The sequence below is a fragment of the Cynocephalus volans genome, chromosome 5 (genome assembly GCF_027409185.1).
Source record: "Cynocephalus volans isolate mCynVol1 chromosome 5, mCynVol1.pri, whole genome shotgun sequence".
NCBI classification, from domain to species: Eukaryota; Metazoa; Chordata; class Mammalia; order Dermoptera; family Cynocephalidae; genus Cynocephalus; species Cynocephalus volans.
The window spans coordinates 164569431-164584624 of record NC_084464.1 but is presented as its reverse complement, the minus strand read 5'-3'; the positions used below and the strand labels follow the sequence as shown (position 1 = coordinate 164584624).

Sequence of the window (15194 nt, the reverse complement as noted above, 5' to 3'; positions counted from 1 at the left end):
CATAGATGAGAAGTAAAAATCATCCATATCTTATCATCCAGAGATTAACACTGCTGTATCTTTCTAGTTTTTCATAATTTCCATACATGAGATTATACAAACTACTTTGTAAAAATACTTTTTCATATATTGTAAACATCTTACAATATATATATATGACTGTACATTTTTTTGTCTATCACAGTTCATTAAACCAAGGCTTTATGATGTTGCTTAAAAATATTCATCAGTATAAAAAGTGCCATGACAATTGTGTTTATAAATATATATATTCATAAACAATAATTACTTCCGTAAGACACATTTATAGAAATAGAATTGGTGAATGAATGACAATACTATTTAGACTACAAAAAAGTTTTTATAAATGACTAGTAATAAGGCAATGGATAAATACATGACAGTATGCTTATATGCTTACATACTACAAAATAGTTTTGTTTTTATATGACTTTTAAATACACAAGAAAATGCCCACTAAATAACAGCTGAAGGAAGCAGGAAAGAAAGGTGTGTATACTGAGAAAGAAATACATCTAACTGTGTTCAAATGCACAAATGAACACACACAGACACAGAGTTCAGGAAAGGATCCATCCATGGAACATTACCAAGGGTCAATATAAATTGTGCATGAATGACTGCTATTCTTTTACATTGTTTTCTCTACTTACCAAGTCTTCTATTTTGGACTACACATTTTTACAAGTAAACAGACTTTTTATAAAGACAGTTCTATTTGGCTCCAGGACTACTTATTCATTCCATTATTTATGAGATGTTTACAGAGACTCTCATGTTGTGGGTACCTAAGGAAACACTACAAGTACAGGAGTAGCATGTGGCACAAGATCTCTGCTTTTAATGTGCACCTCCCACTGTCAATCAACAAACAGGACAAGTATCAGATGGTAATAAAGGCTACACAAAGAATTTACATGAGGTGGTGTAATAGTGACTGCACGCTCAGGGATGACCTCTTCAAGAAGGTGACTTTAAGCTTAGGTCTGAAACAGGAAGGGGCCATTCATGTGAAAATCAAAGGCACAAGCAAACATGGGTGCAACAAAGGCCTTCAGATGGGAAAGAGGTGGGTGCATGCCAAGAACAGAAAGCCCATGGGGTCTGGGTCAGCAGCAGTACAGTGGCCAGACAGCTGTACAGGAAGGGAGGCAGGGCCAGGTCGCAAGTAGCTGCACAAGCCAGGGTTAATACTAAGCACTGATCTTTTGTACCGTTTTTTTGGATTTTAGTTTCATTAAGTTCTGCTCTGATCTTAATGATTTCTTTCCTTCTGCTAACTTTGAGTTTGGATTGGTCTTGTTTTTCTAGTTCTTTAAGGTGAAGTATTAGGTTGTTCATTTGCCATCTTTCCATTCTTCTGAAGTAAGCATTTAATGCGATAAATTTCCCCCTTAGTACTGCTTTGCAGTATCCCATAGGTTTTGGTATGATGTATCACTGTTTTCATTAGTTTCAATAAATTTTCATCAGATGAGTGAATATGGAAAATGTGGTATATCTACACAATGGAATACTACTCTGCTATAAAAAAGAATGAAATACTGCCATTTGCAACAACATGGATGGACCTAGAGAGAATTATATTAAGTGAAACGAGTCAGGCACAGAAAGAGAAATATCACGTTCTCACTTATTTGTGGGAGCTAAAAATAAATAAGTACACAAATAAACTGGGGGGGGGGGGGGGTGGAGAAGACACGACAATTACAATTCCTTGAAGTTGATATGAGAAATGAACAGATATGAGGTTGTTGGGAGGGAGCGGGGAGAGGGAGAGGGGAGGGAGGTTTTGGTAATGGGCCAAAATAATCAACCACATTGTATACTGACAAAATAAAATTAAATTAAAAAAAAAAAAAATACTGTGAAGCCATGGGGCTTTAAAAGCAGGACATTAGGGAATAATTAACATTAAATGGTATTTAAACTTCAGCAAAGGGGCAAGGTCACCTAAGGAACATGCCATAAACTGAAGAGAAGGAGTCCTAGGTCTGAAACGTTGGTCCTCCAAACCTCAGAAGTCAAATACAAGAGGAAGAGGACCAACAAATCAGACCGAGGAGAAACAACCACTAAGTGGGGGAAGAATCAGGAGAGTGATACCACAGAAGCCAAAAGAAGAGAGTGAGTTGACTAAGTAGTAGCCTAGTTAAAATCTGCTCTGACAAGTAAGACAGGACAGAAAACGAGCACTGGGTTTGACAACTGGGAGGTCATTGGGGCCCTTGATAGGCACAGTTACTATAGAGGGGACAGGAGCCAATGGGAGTAGAAGAAAGAAAGAAGATGGAATTAGGAAGGAGAGACAGCAACCATAGCTGATTTTCCTCAAGAAATTGTGCTGTGAACAGTAGAAAAATGGGGTCAATCATTGCAGGGATATATAGTAAGATACTATAGTAAGATTTTTAAATACAGGAGATACTACACTGTAACATGTTTTGATGCTGATGTGAAAGGTCCAAAATCATGGGGGCTTGCTGTACTGCAGCCTCCAATGAACCCCAGCTTAAGTGGCTTGGGCTGAGCCTGTGATGTGCTTTAACCAATGCAGGGCTGAGGGCCTAACCCTTAAGAAAGTCTGCAAGTCCCACAAAACGAAGACTTCTGGCTGCCCTGAGACCTCTATGAAGAGCACCTGAGATGAGCACAGAGAGGGAGGCCTGGCTGTCCTAAGTTCCAGCACAGTATGGCCCTCAACTAACCTGCTACCACACAAGTGACCAGCAGTAAGACTAGCAAATGAACCCCCCAGGTGCGCTCAGACTGGACTGCACAACTGTAAACTAATAAAATCACTGCTGTTTTAGCCCACTAAGTTTCCAAGTGGTTATTCAGCAAGAGATAACCAAGAGGAAAAAAATGAATTGATAGTGTATGAGCTAAGGGATAATCGTGGAAGCAAAATACCTGGGAATGTTAACTGAGGAATGGATCTAGTACGTAAGCTGAGGAGTTAACAAGAGCAGGTATGTATCATCTTCAGGAGTAATCTGATCCAGAGGGGTTAGTTATACCCAGGAGAAGCCTAGGAAACATGTACGATCCGCTTGGAAGAGAAAGCACAATATCCTGGCCTTGGGAAAAAAGAATAGTCTGCTAACTTTCTTTTATGTATCACTCAAAGATAACACAGCAGATCAAGACAATAGGGGCCACCATGAAGTCTATTTTTACAAAGGAGTTTTATATTACCAGCATATTCACCCAAGGTGCCCTATAAAGTCAAACAAACACAGTGCTACCAGATAACATACAATTGCTTACCTTGCTTGTTGGTAATGCTGTCCCACTATGAATATCTCCTCCTAAATCAAAAGTTGTCTCCTGAACAATTCTGTCAGGATTTAAAAAAAAAAAAAAAAAAGGGAACACGTAGAATTAATTACTTTCAACTGACAAGGCATAATCTCTTCTTAAAAACACAAAAAGAACAGTTATCTAAATATCCCAATGTTTAAACATCTTCAAGAAATTGCTTTATTTTCAGCAAATGAACTTATAAAATAACCATTGTCACTTTATGAACTTTTTGTATTGGTGTATACTGAACACTCTCAGGATATTTTTTAAAAACTATACTTTAACAAAAAGAAACTGAATGAACATAAATATGTAAGTCTATCTAGTCAGCAAATAACATAAATGAAGCAAAATACAGAAGGCTGAGGTGCCCATGACCCTGTTTTTGAACACAGGAAAGGCAGAAGTGATCATACAGAGAGACAAGGAACAGGGACTGAGCTGCCCTACGGTTTGAAAGTCAATCTGATGATGACTTGAAAGCACACAAATATCACTACTTAGGCTACAAATAAAGAAATGGGAAACTTTTAATAATGCTAGCAATCAAATCAAAAGTTATCCTAGTTTAAACAGATTTTAAAATATCTCAAAACACCAAAACTTCTAAACCTGTCATTATGAAAACAACTGGGAATATAAACACAATCTCATTTTGAAGAGTCTAATAAGCTGGGGCAAGCTGTATTCTTTGGCACAAATGAAGGGTAGATGCAACCCACTGGTCTCAGTTCATCAGAAGCCCAACCCAAAGGAAAAAGGAGCCCTAGAAACACCTGGAAACCAACAAGGATGAATCAATGGTTATATTTCTTGGATTTTTGTACAAGACAATCAAGAAGAATGAAATCTCTTTTGCTATAATATTTGAAAAATAATAATTTCAAAGTACCATGGAATCTTGAAACTTATTTAAGCTCAATCTGTAGAACAAAACAAGAAAACAACGTAGAAGTTCAATTTTTAAGATTAGAAAAACAGGTACAAATTTCTCTTCTACCTTATCACCACTTTTTAATGTAAAATACAATACTTTACAATAGTAACTTTTGAAAAAGTAAAAGCTCTTACTAAAGACTAATCATCAACTTTCTGCAATACATCACCAAGTTTTTTGAAATTAAGTACTCATCATCTATCACTAAGATATTCACAAAAACATGGAAAGCTCTGCTTTTTCCTTTCGGTTTGAATGGACATTCAGTTCACCTATTTGCTCTCTGACAATGCAAATAAGAAACATAACGTTTCATCTTCTCTATCACCTATAAGAGCTAGACATACACATTACCCAACCCTAACTTCCTCTTACAGATAGTACATAAATATAACCAAAGCCTTCTTGATGTTTATAATTATAATCCTAAAATAACAAATTTACATCACCACGTAAAGCTCTTTAAGTCTTTTCCCTAAAGCTACTTCTTGCAAGAAGTAACCCTAGGCCCATATGTACTGTACTCTGGATATGTGAACAATTCCAAAGTGACTTTAAACATGACTTTGATATTCCGAATCATGACCTTTGATTGTAAGAATCACAGCTCACTCATCTCAGTATTCAGAGCACAGTAACAACACATGATATGGATGTAGAAGAGATGAATACATAAATTAATGAATCAGTTTATGATCAGAAGCTCCTAACATTCCCAAACTGATGGTCAACATCAAACTTTGCTATTTGCTGGTAACCATCAGTAAGGACCTGAACACAGACTCTGAAATCTGCATTTGGGAGCACATGGGTTATGTACCCAAAAACTTCTGTGACAGTTTGACATCAGAAAAAACTAATGTTTACAAAAAAGTTAAAGTCCTTTCTAATATTCAACCACTAAGCAGTTCTTACCAAGTTTGGCAAAAAATATATAACAACAACAACAAAATATCACAGCACATTCTCCTCATGGAAACCTACGTCATATTCTTATACGATCTCTGCTTTGGGCCAGAGACACGGTAAGAAGAGAAAAATGCACGCTTCCAAAGCAGGAACCATATGGGAAAAATATAGCAGGAGACTGACTGTCTCACATACAAAAAAATATCACCAAGCAAAAATGAAGGGCTAAGTATGGGACAGAGATTGCTCCTAGAATTGTGTTCATACACAGCAAGAGACATGGACAGTAACACTAAATAACAAACATCAAAATAAATATACCAACACTCAGAAATAAGGCGCAATTGTAAACAAGGGACAATAACTGTAGATACAGTTGAAAGACAATATGCAACACATCAGAAGAAACTTTCATACAATAATGTGTTTGAACAAACTGAGGTGAGCCCAGGAATATAAGGGAAGTTAAGAATATAAAGTAGACAGACTTTACCCTATCGAGACATCTGATGCTGAAAGGAAGAAACAGGGCTGAAGAAAAGATGACGATTAAAATGGAGAACATCTGACCAAGACTATGGGCTGAAGGAAAACAGCCTATGTTATGCTAATAGCAAGAGATGGGAAATGGGGAAATGGCTGGTAAATGAAAAATCTAACCGTAGGAAAGGAATTTTTAAAAACTGCTGTTTCAGACACAGAATGGAAGGATGAATTTAGATACATATTCAGTTTAAAGCTGAAAGAAAGAAAAAAATGGATTTTGGGGGAAGTAAATAGTAAAGGCACTTGATGGTTTTCTCTGGGAAGTAAGAGGTAGGCTCATTTGCTGAAACTTGGAGCTCAAGGTGGGAGGCTGGGAATATATCTTAAACAACCCATGAACTTTGCAATTATCTCATTTGCCTAAATAAATATATATGATAATCCACAAAGTGTTCATCTTGGAAAAAGACATTAATTCTTAGTTACATCTGGCCCAAAGTGTAAGATGTGGGTGGTTACCCCAAGGTATGTCATGGAACAAAACAATGGGAAAGGCAGTGGAGAGAAGGCCACCAGCATGACGGCTTATGTCTGTGCTCTTAGGGTAATAAGCTTACACGTCAGTGGACTTTTTGGTTGCTTTAAACAGCATGAGGAAAAAGTTACTGCAGCTATTTTTCCAAAAATCAATACCCCATCAACCTGCAAAACAGATATTAAAGTAGCTAAACAGTATATTAAGTTTTAAAAATTATCATTACAAAAGGGAAGCCATATCCTTCCCCCAAGAACTTGTACTAGATAGTCATAGATAGATCTTTTAAGAAAAAATCTGTATTTTCCAGTAACAGGCCTACATTGCAAGTTCTCAGAAAAGCACTAGGTGGAGTTAAAATATTCCGAATTCCTTAAAAGATCTTAATGTGTTTCATTATCATAGGGGGGAAAAAAAATCTCAATAAAAAATTCTAAAAACCTTAGTTACATAGGATAATTACACAGAACAACCATGATTTTTCACAAATGAATAGGTATTGGTTTAGTGCATCAACTGAAAAAACAAAGTTTAAATATAAATAATTTTTTAAAAAAACAGTCAGAACTTCCAATTTTAAGACAAAATCAAGACCTTTCTGTTTTCTTTCCTCTAAAACCAACCCAAATTAACAAGAATAAGAACAAGAATCACAAAGCCCACTTTGATTTTTTAAAAACTGAAACAAAATAAAAGTGAAAAGCCACGTCATCTATGCCTAATTCAAATTTAAGTATAATCAAAACACTCTAATAAAATTCTTAAGGCTGAGCCATATTTACCCAGGTTTATGTCTTGGGCCCTTAACCATCAGGCCTCCATCCACAGATCTTTTTGCAAGAGCATGATCCTGGCTGGGGTCTACAAACTTGAATACATGTGATGCTCCAAACTGCACTTTCATGCCACTCTGCAGCATGGTGGTCTCTGAGATGCGCTGGCCTTCTACGTAGGTCTCTGCATCTATACTTCTGGGAGTCACAGTGACCACTCCATCCATGTTGGTGAGGTCACAGTGGTGGGGCTGAATTCCTGGGCCAAACAACTGAAAACAGAAGGAAACCAAAGAAACTCCCAACTTGAAGTATATGGTATTTAAAAATAGAATTTTAAAACTGTGAGTTACTCAGTTACTGTTTTATGATAAATATGATAAAGTTTTGCATTTTTGATTCTTTTTAAAGTGGATTTCCCCCTACTAACATAAAAATAATTAAATGCTGTCAAAATATTAGATATTTTATTTTTAGCATTCAATAACTTAAGACATACTGTACTCGGCATGAAAAAGCATATAGTCATCCACACAAACATTTATTAGGTAATTAATGAACAAATCTATATAGATCATTATGATCAAAAATTCCCATTTATCTGTTTTACTGCTGTGCTGAGAATGAAAAAATGGTAGGAATGAAAATGACTAACAATTTGAACCGATCATTTTAAAATTGAGTAAGTACACAGGAAAGGTGGTTTGCCTGAGTTCAACTTCAAAGAAGTGACAAATCCTGACCTCACTTATTCAAAGAAGGTGTTATGCTCTGTTTTAAGTACTTGAGAACCCTACACAGCTGACATTTTAACTAGAATTTACTGAATGCGTACTGCTGTGGGTGTCAGACCTACTGACAGGCACTTTTGCATAAGGTATCTCCTTTAACCCTGAAACAGACCTATAAAATTATCATCACCATCTTTGGAGAAAAGGAAACTGTCTTGAAAGCATGTCATCACCAGTTTCCAGAGGTGGAACTTGGACATAAGTTCACAATCTGCTCTTTTCACACTACGGCAGAGAAAAGTGGCCAGAGTAGATAAATTATTTATAATTAAATGCAAAGTCTGTGGTTTTTACTCATTCATTCACTACCATGTGGCAGGCTCTTTGATATGTGCTATTAAATGAAGAATCACAGCAGGAAGCTTAGAGCTGCAGCATGACTGCGCACCTGGATAGAGCTGTCATCGAACTTTTCTGTCCCAACTTCAGTAACACTTAATTGAAGACGGTAAAGCTTTGGCTTATCTCTGGAGTCAGAACCATCTGCGAGAAGAGAAGGAAGAGAGCTCCATTTGCAAAGTCTAATGTTCTTGCCATGTTTTTTGAAACAGTTATCTCAGAAATGACACTAGAGTTCTCACTTCTCAGGATTTCTTTTCAAAGAGTTCTCCAAACTTATGTCATACAATTTAACAAATTGGATACAGAAAATTCAAATTAAGAAATAAACACATCAGCTTCTGTTTAATATAAAGTGCTAACACTATCATTAATTCCAACATTTTCCTATTACATAAAAAGAGATTTTCTCTAGCACACTGTCCTGGACTTTTGTTAATGATTCTGAGGAGCAACTGTACTTGCAAAATGAAGATCATCAAAGATACGTGGACCTTCATTTCAGGCCAGATCTTTCTTAGGGTAAGCCTGCTGCCTGACTGCACGGCACAGCACAGGCTGATGCAGCATGGCTGCATCACTGACGGAAGTCATAAAGTGCTGTCCTCAGAGTTCACTCTGCAGCTTCTGGATCAAAACCTCTGGGCATGAGGCCTAAGCAAGTGTCTTCTGAAAAATCTCTTAAGTGATTCTCATGTCCATTACTGACTGAGAATTACTGTTAAAAGTGCTTAGCTCCCTGGAGTGGAACTGGGATGAAGGGCAGAAAGAAAGACTGGGCATTTTTGTTGGGGTTTTTTTCCTATTATTTTATACCTATATGAACTGTTGAAATTTTTAATCTCCATGAGCATGAGTTTCTATGATGGGTGTGAGGAAGAGGAGAAAGAAGAAACAGCCATTTACAGTAGACACGCTTATGTATTTCTCAGCTACTATACCCAGCTAACACAAGACGACATCAACTGAAGGCTTCTTCTGGTTTCAGAGTTGTTAAAACATGAGAAAATGTGCCTCCCAGAATCCATGGACTATGACACAATCTCAGAGTTCAACATCTGTACCACAGCCATGACATTCAGTCTAGTGTTGCAAATACACCAGAGTTTCCTCAGGAGGTTGAGGGAAAGTCTCCCTGACCCACTTCCTGACTGCCTGATAATTTTCAGAATCACTTATGTGGCTAGTAAAAGTCTCTAGTCCCTGGGATCAGGAATGCACATCATGAGAGCTTCACGAGTTAAACGTTTTAGAGCGTATGAGCGTGTACACAAGAGTGTAAGAGACTGCTAAAATATCTCAGCTGTGGTGTGGTCTGAACTCACAGACAAAAGATACCATGAATAAGCAAGTTCTGTTAGAAATGATTAACTTCAACTGGTTCTTAATTTTAGAATATACAAAGTAACACTCTAATGACAAAATTTCCTATTTCTGAAATAATTCGGTAATCTGTGACATGTGGGTGAGGGCAAGATGAGAATGAAGTGTTTGAGAGACACCAATACCTAATATGCACTAAAAATTTGATTCATTTTCTGTTTTGCTTCATATCATGTTGGAATATTTTACTTTCAACTCAAACTGTACTTATAAAGTCCTGATCAAATGAGACATCAACGTCATCTGGGACTTTTCTTGGACGTGGGCAGCTCCCCTCCAGACCTGCTGAGTCCAAACACTCAGGAATGCTCACTACCCCATTTGTTTTCAACACCACAGGCGGCTATAACAAATCCCTGGTTAAGGAAGGTGTCAACCACATCTTATGATGGCTTCTATTCACTCATCTGCTCATCTCTGAGCCCCACGTCTGTAAACATCTCTTTGCCCTGACATTTAGCACTCAGCATATGGTCCACAGTATGCAACCAATAAAGACTTAATGTGTTAACAGCGAATAATTATACTAAAAATGAAGAAAATAGAATAATGGAACACAGTCACACAGAAATTACACAAATAAATTATGAAGAAAGCAAAAAGGGCAAATAACCACATGTGAGACAGGAATAATTATCTCACTGCAAAGTTAAAAGTGTAAGAACATGAAAGATATGTCTGATTAGCAGTGAAAATTCACAATAATATTCATCTGATTTTGAATGCTTCTGAAAGGTTTCTTGTGAGCTCACAGATACTACCTACCTTTCTACATCAACAGATTTAGAAATATAAAAGGGAAAGATACAAATTGCTTTCCCATTCTCTCCTTTCTTATCACGTCACTACAGTATTAGAAATCTATCAATACACTGATTAGAAATAAAGTTTCTTCCTAGTCTCTCTCTTCTTACTACTTCACAATAATAATAGAAAACTACTGACAAAGCCTTGATAGATTCTGAGGAACCTAAACGGTGGCCACAGGATTCAGTAGATAAAATGGTGTTTGGTTTGAGTTGAGGACGGGAGGGGAAAAACGGGAAGTGGACAGGCAATGATTAAATAAGTGATGTCTCCTTTCTCCTTGTAATAGTCCATTTCTGTCGCCTTACTGAAAGTATGATGATCATCTCACAGGCAGTAACAAACATACAAAATTGTTACCTAAAACCAAAATTCCAAATTTTCTCCCCTTCATCAGCAGGTATTCTACAAATGGTCAATTTTTGCCCAAAGTGCCTGAGTACCTTTCTTCCCCCAGTAGATAACTACAACGAATCTTTAAAAACCTTTAAACCATTAAAACCTTTAAACCTTGGAAAGTAGAGACAAATTTTCTGTAAGTAACCCCGCCACATACAATAGTACTTCTATCAGAAAGTTGTCTTTAATATTCCAGATATGAAGGGGAAATAGACCAGTATGAACAGAACCCAAGACAATCTTAAATGACACTTGGGTCTGTACCCTACAACAACTCTAATATAGCCAAGTCTGCGTTTGCCTTCAGTTGCTTCCCAGGGTAAAAATAAAAGAAGCAAAACAGCTTCCAGCAAATGAAATGAATTCCGGACATGGAAAACTTACTAGGTCAAATGAAATGATAGTGCATTAAATTTCTTAAAGTAAGTTATTTATATCAATTTAAAAACTGACACATTAAACACATGGTTGGTCAACATCATTTTGCCCATGAGGTTGTTAGTGCTCTAGTTACAAAGTAGTATGAAGAATAGCATTACCTTCGTAAGTGTGATAGTTGTAGTAGGCAAAGTGATTCCTTCTCCCTGGGGTTTAGACACATGCCAGGACCCAGGTGAAGGCAGCACCAGCAGGACAGAGACCATGCAGAACACGTGGAAGAGGGAAGGAGGAGAAGAGACGCAGAGGGTGAACTTCAGTGAGATACGTTTCAAAGGAAGAAAAGGTAATATTCCCCATCAGCTTTCAGGGCTGTGAGGACAAGACTATACTAGTGCCCCAGTCAATGTTTTAGAAACCGGTGCAGACTGTTAAGGAAAAGAGCAGGACAACAGGTGAGTCACCAAGCAGCAGGACGGCAACAGTGAGTTAATTATATGGAGAACTACCACCGCATTTGGCACTTTCTTCTGTTTAAAGAACACATTCAAAACCAAAGCAAAGAAAAAAATAACATCTTTCCTCCCCATTTCTCGAAGAGACAATGTAAACATATACCCACAGCTCAAAACCTCCTACCCACACCCAGCAGGACCTCAACACTGAGGATATATGCTTGTTTGACAATGTGCCCAGTGAAAATACAGTGCTTATCCATTCATCACACATCAATGTGAATGAATATTATTTTCTTGTAAATAGAAAATAGATCAGTTTCATTCGGCATGCTGACAGCAAGCAATTCACAACAATGAAAACCTAAAGAGACATCATGACCTACTGAAAGAATACAGCTTTGGTACAAGAAAGACCCTGGCCTTGCAGCCAACCTGCCATGAACCCCCTGTACACCCTTCAGGTGGGGGTAACAGAACCAAATTTCAGGCATTTGTGCAACAACAAGTAAAGCTATCCTGCTGGCAGCCCAAAGACTCGGGAGGCACCAAAGGCAGAGGCACTCATCATATTGTACTGTGATATCTCCTGGTGTGTGAATTACTTGAAGGCAGGAACAATTCCATTCACCTCTGTATCCACTGCTTTGCCTAAAGTATGTCAATAAAGGTTGACTAAGGGGAGCTGAGCTGTGAGGGAAGGAAATACATTGATAATTACGTAATATATGCTGTTGCCAATATCTGGTGAAATGTAGTAGAGAACTACTATTTATCTAGGGTCTATTATCTTCACACACCTACAAAAATACTTCTATATATGTGATTACTTGAGAGACTGCAAGTATGAAATAAGCAGTCAAAATAGCAATTCTCACTGGAATATGAATTCCCACAGACAGGGAGTCTAATCTATTGTCTAATCTATTATGTCCAAGGCCCAGAACAGCACCTGACATATAAATATTCAATACACATTTGTCAAGTAAGAGAATGAATGAATGAATTCCCCTCCTGTCTCTGCTATCCACTAAAATCAACTTTCCATTATTCATTTGAAAATTATTCTGTCAGCTGCTATTTATTAATTTCTCCAAGGGCTAACACGAACCAATCTCCCAAAATTTGAATTTGGCAAAAACAATCATTAATTTCCAGCACTTAATGCAAAATTTTAAAGGTTAGACCCAATGCCCGGAAAAGATCTTAAAAAGTTTTAGGTTCAAAAACAAATGGCTGTCTCACTGTTGCTGCTCATTACCTCAGCTAACCAAGCAGCAACGTACTCTCACACTTTACAGATACACAATAATACTAAGACATTGTTTCCACACTACAGTGAGAAAACAAAACTTTCAACAGACTTTCCAGCCAGAGAACTGAGGGACAAAGCAACGCTAATATATTTATTCCTCACAAACTGCTAATCAATTTAAACAAAGTCCTCAAATACAATTAAATATAAAAACGATGATCTATATCCATTAACTAGAGCATCATCAAAACAATACCATCATTTCCTGTATCAATATAACTGAGCTGTACCATAAGACTGTTAGACCAAAAATACTGTATCTAATCATTAGTTAATTATCATAACTTACTTAGCTGTAAGAAACTAAACTAACCTTTTAAACAAAAATAAACATGCAAGAATCAAAGAAGACAGTAAGATAAGTTCTGCCCAAGGAACCATATATTATCTACATAACTGGTTCACTTTTCTGCAAATTTTTTCTGAAATTACAAATTGGCTTTATTTAAAATGCACTTTGGGATGCAAAACTCAGATCTTCATAGCATTTTACAACACAGGTCACATGACACTGTTTTAATTAAATAAGAAATGACATAATTCTAGCTGAATGATAAACAAATGTCATATATAGCATATATATATATATATGCAAATATACATGCTACACAGGAATGTGTATGTATATAAAACATTTCTTTAAGAAATCTACCTGATAGCTAACTTATGACAATAGCTTTACCTTATTAGAGCTCTAGAAACAGAATATTTAGAAAACTAATATGAAAATAAACTAAGTCTGTTATTTTAAAATCAAATGGCCTTCCTAGGATAGATTTCTTAGATGTACTGTTAAATTTAAAGACATTCTTTTTTAGACATTGTTCATACCTTATAAACAATAGTATGATTACACACACACGTGCACATGCCTGTATTAAATCTGCCCTAGGAGGAGTAAATTTCAATTTGCCATCTTTAGTAGATTAATTATTTCACTGAAGTTACTTTGGAAAATAATTTTTAAAGGGGAATGGATCACTTAAAATGCTCCTAAAACTCACTATACACTATTTTTAATTTTGTTTCTTAATACTCATTTTTGTCCATGTAAACTTTATTTTTATACATGAGTGTATGTATTCTATGACCAACTTGTTTTTTAAATAAATGTCATCTTATGAGGGTTACTTTTTTTAAAAAAAACAAATGGTCCAAAACTATTAAGTCAACCAACAGAAAAGCCACGTTAACAAGATGTATTAAAAAATACAAATATTCAAAACTAAAAATGCACATGTATAATTTTTCCTGGTATGACCAGCTTTCTCACCTGGGCTTAACTCTACTAAATAAGGCAGCTTCTCAGGAGGAAGGGCAGAGCCGCTGCCCGCCCCGTCAGCTCTCTCCTTTCCCTTCAGTGGCTTCCCTTCGACGTGCTTCTTCATTCTCTTTGGGATGTAGTCTGGTGGCCTCCTCTTCAGCTGGAAGACTAAAAGGCCTGGAACAGTAACACTGGATATCATCAACCAGACTCAAGTTGGTATGGATGGCTAGCTGACTGGCAGTTATCTACTAGAAGATGTATAAAGAAGATGTAATTTAAAAATATCTGCCAGGGAATAACTGAGTGAAAACTTACCCAATTTATACTTTTACTCAATAGAGGAAATATTAGTCTCTTGGTGTGTTCTGAAAAACTCTAGCAAGCAAATTTCCAAAGATCATTTTAACTTAACAGCTACCCAAGACATCATAGGCTTGAAAAATAACACAACATCCATTTAAAAATAAATGAATGCCTACATTTATAAACAACTCTGAGATCAATAAACATATTCATACACACACACAAACACATATACACACAAATACAAATATACAAATTTATTTTTAGTTAATCTACTATTTAATTCAACTGAATTAACTCAGAATTCAAAATAATTTAACTTTAATCAAGTTCAACTTTATACTGTCTAGAAAAAAGGTAATAAACAAGCATTTTAAGGAGACTAGAAATTTGCTTATCGAGTAAGATCTTTTTTGATATTTTAAAACTACCAATCTACATTTAATATTGGTATGTTTGACTGGCAATAAATTTTCATGTCTTTATTAATACAAAGGCCCTCTACTGAGCAACTGTTAACTTATGATGTGAATGTGAAAGTAAGAAAACTATATTTCATCAAAAACACAGCTTTAAATTTTCACTGCTTTCAAATAATGAGGGGAAATGTTTGAATAGTGCAAAGTGTGGTGAATTCATTATTTGAAATGACTAAAGAACTGGCTAATTGTTAAGTTTGTAGGTTATTTTCCCTATCATGACAAATCTGTCCAAATAGCATACGTTTCATCAGGTCATATGAAAGATGTCCTACTGCAGGCAGGTGACAGTGACATTGCACTTCTTGATA

General features: G+C 36.4%; 1 protein-coding gene across 14 annotated transcripts in view; it reads right to left on the bottom strand.

Moving 5' to 3' along the window:
* The window catches only part of AFDN (afadin, adherens junction formation factor), a 132520-nt gene that overhangs the window by 61047 nt on the left and 56279 nt on the right, over window positions 1-15194 (bottom strand). For 9 of the 14 annotated variants that reach the window (XM_063096396.1, XM_063096385.1, XM_063096388.1 and 6 more), the window contains exons 8-12: window positions 14108-14275; window positions 11226-11270; window positions 8147-8241; window positions 6977-7239; window positions 3292-3361 (exon numbers count right to left, since the gene is read on the bottom strand). In XM_063096396.1, the coding sequence (XP_062952466.1) occupies window positions 3292-3361; window positions 6977-7239; window positions 8147-8241; window positions 11226-11270; window positions 14108-14275 (641 nt within the window). The remainder of the gene's footprint in view (window positions 1-3291; window positions 3362-6976; window positions 7240-8146; window positions 8242-11225; window positions 11271-14107; window positions 14276-15194) is intronic. The other 5 variants (XM_063096389.1, XM_063096390.1, XM_063096394.1 and 2 more) reach the window with 1 other exon arrangement.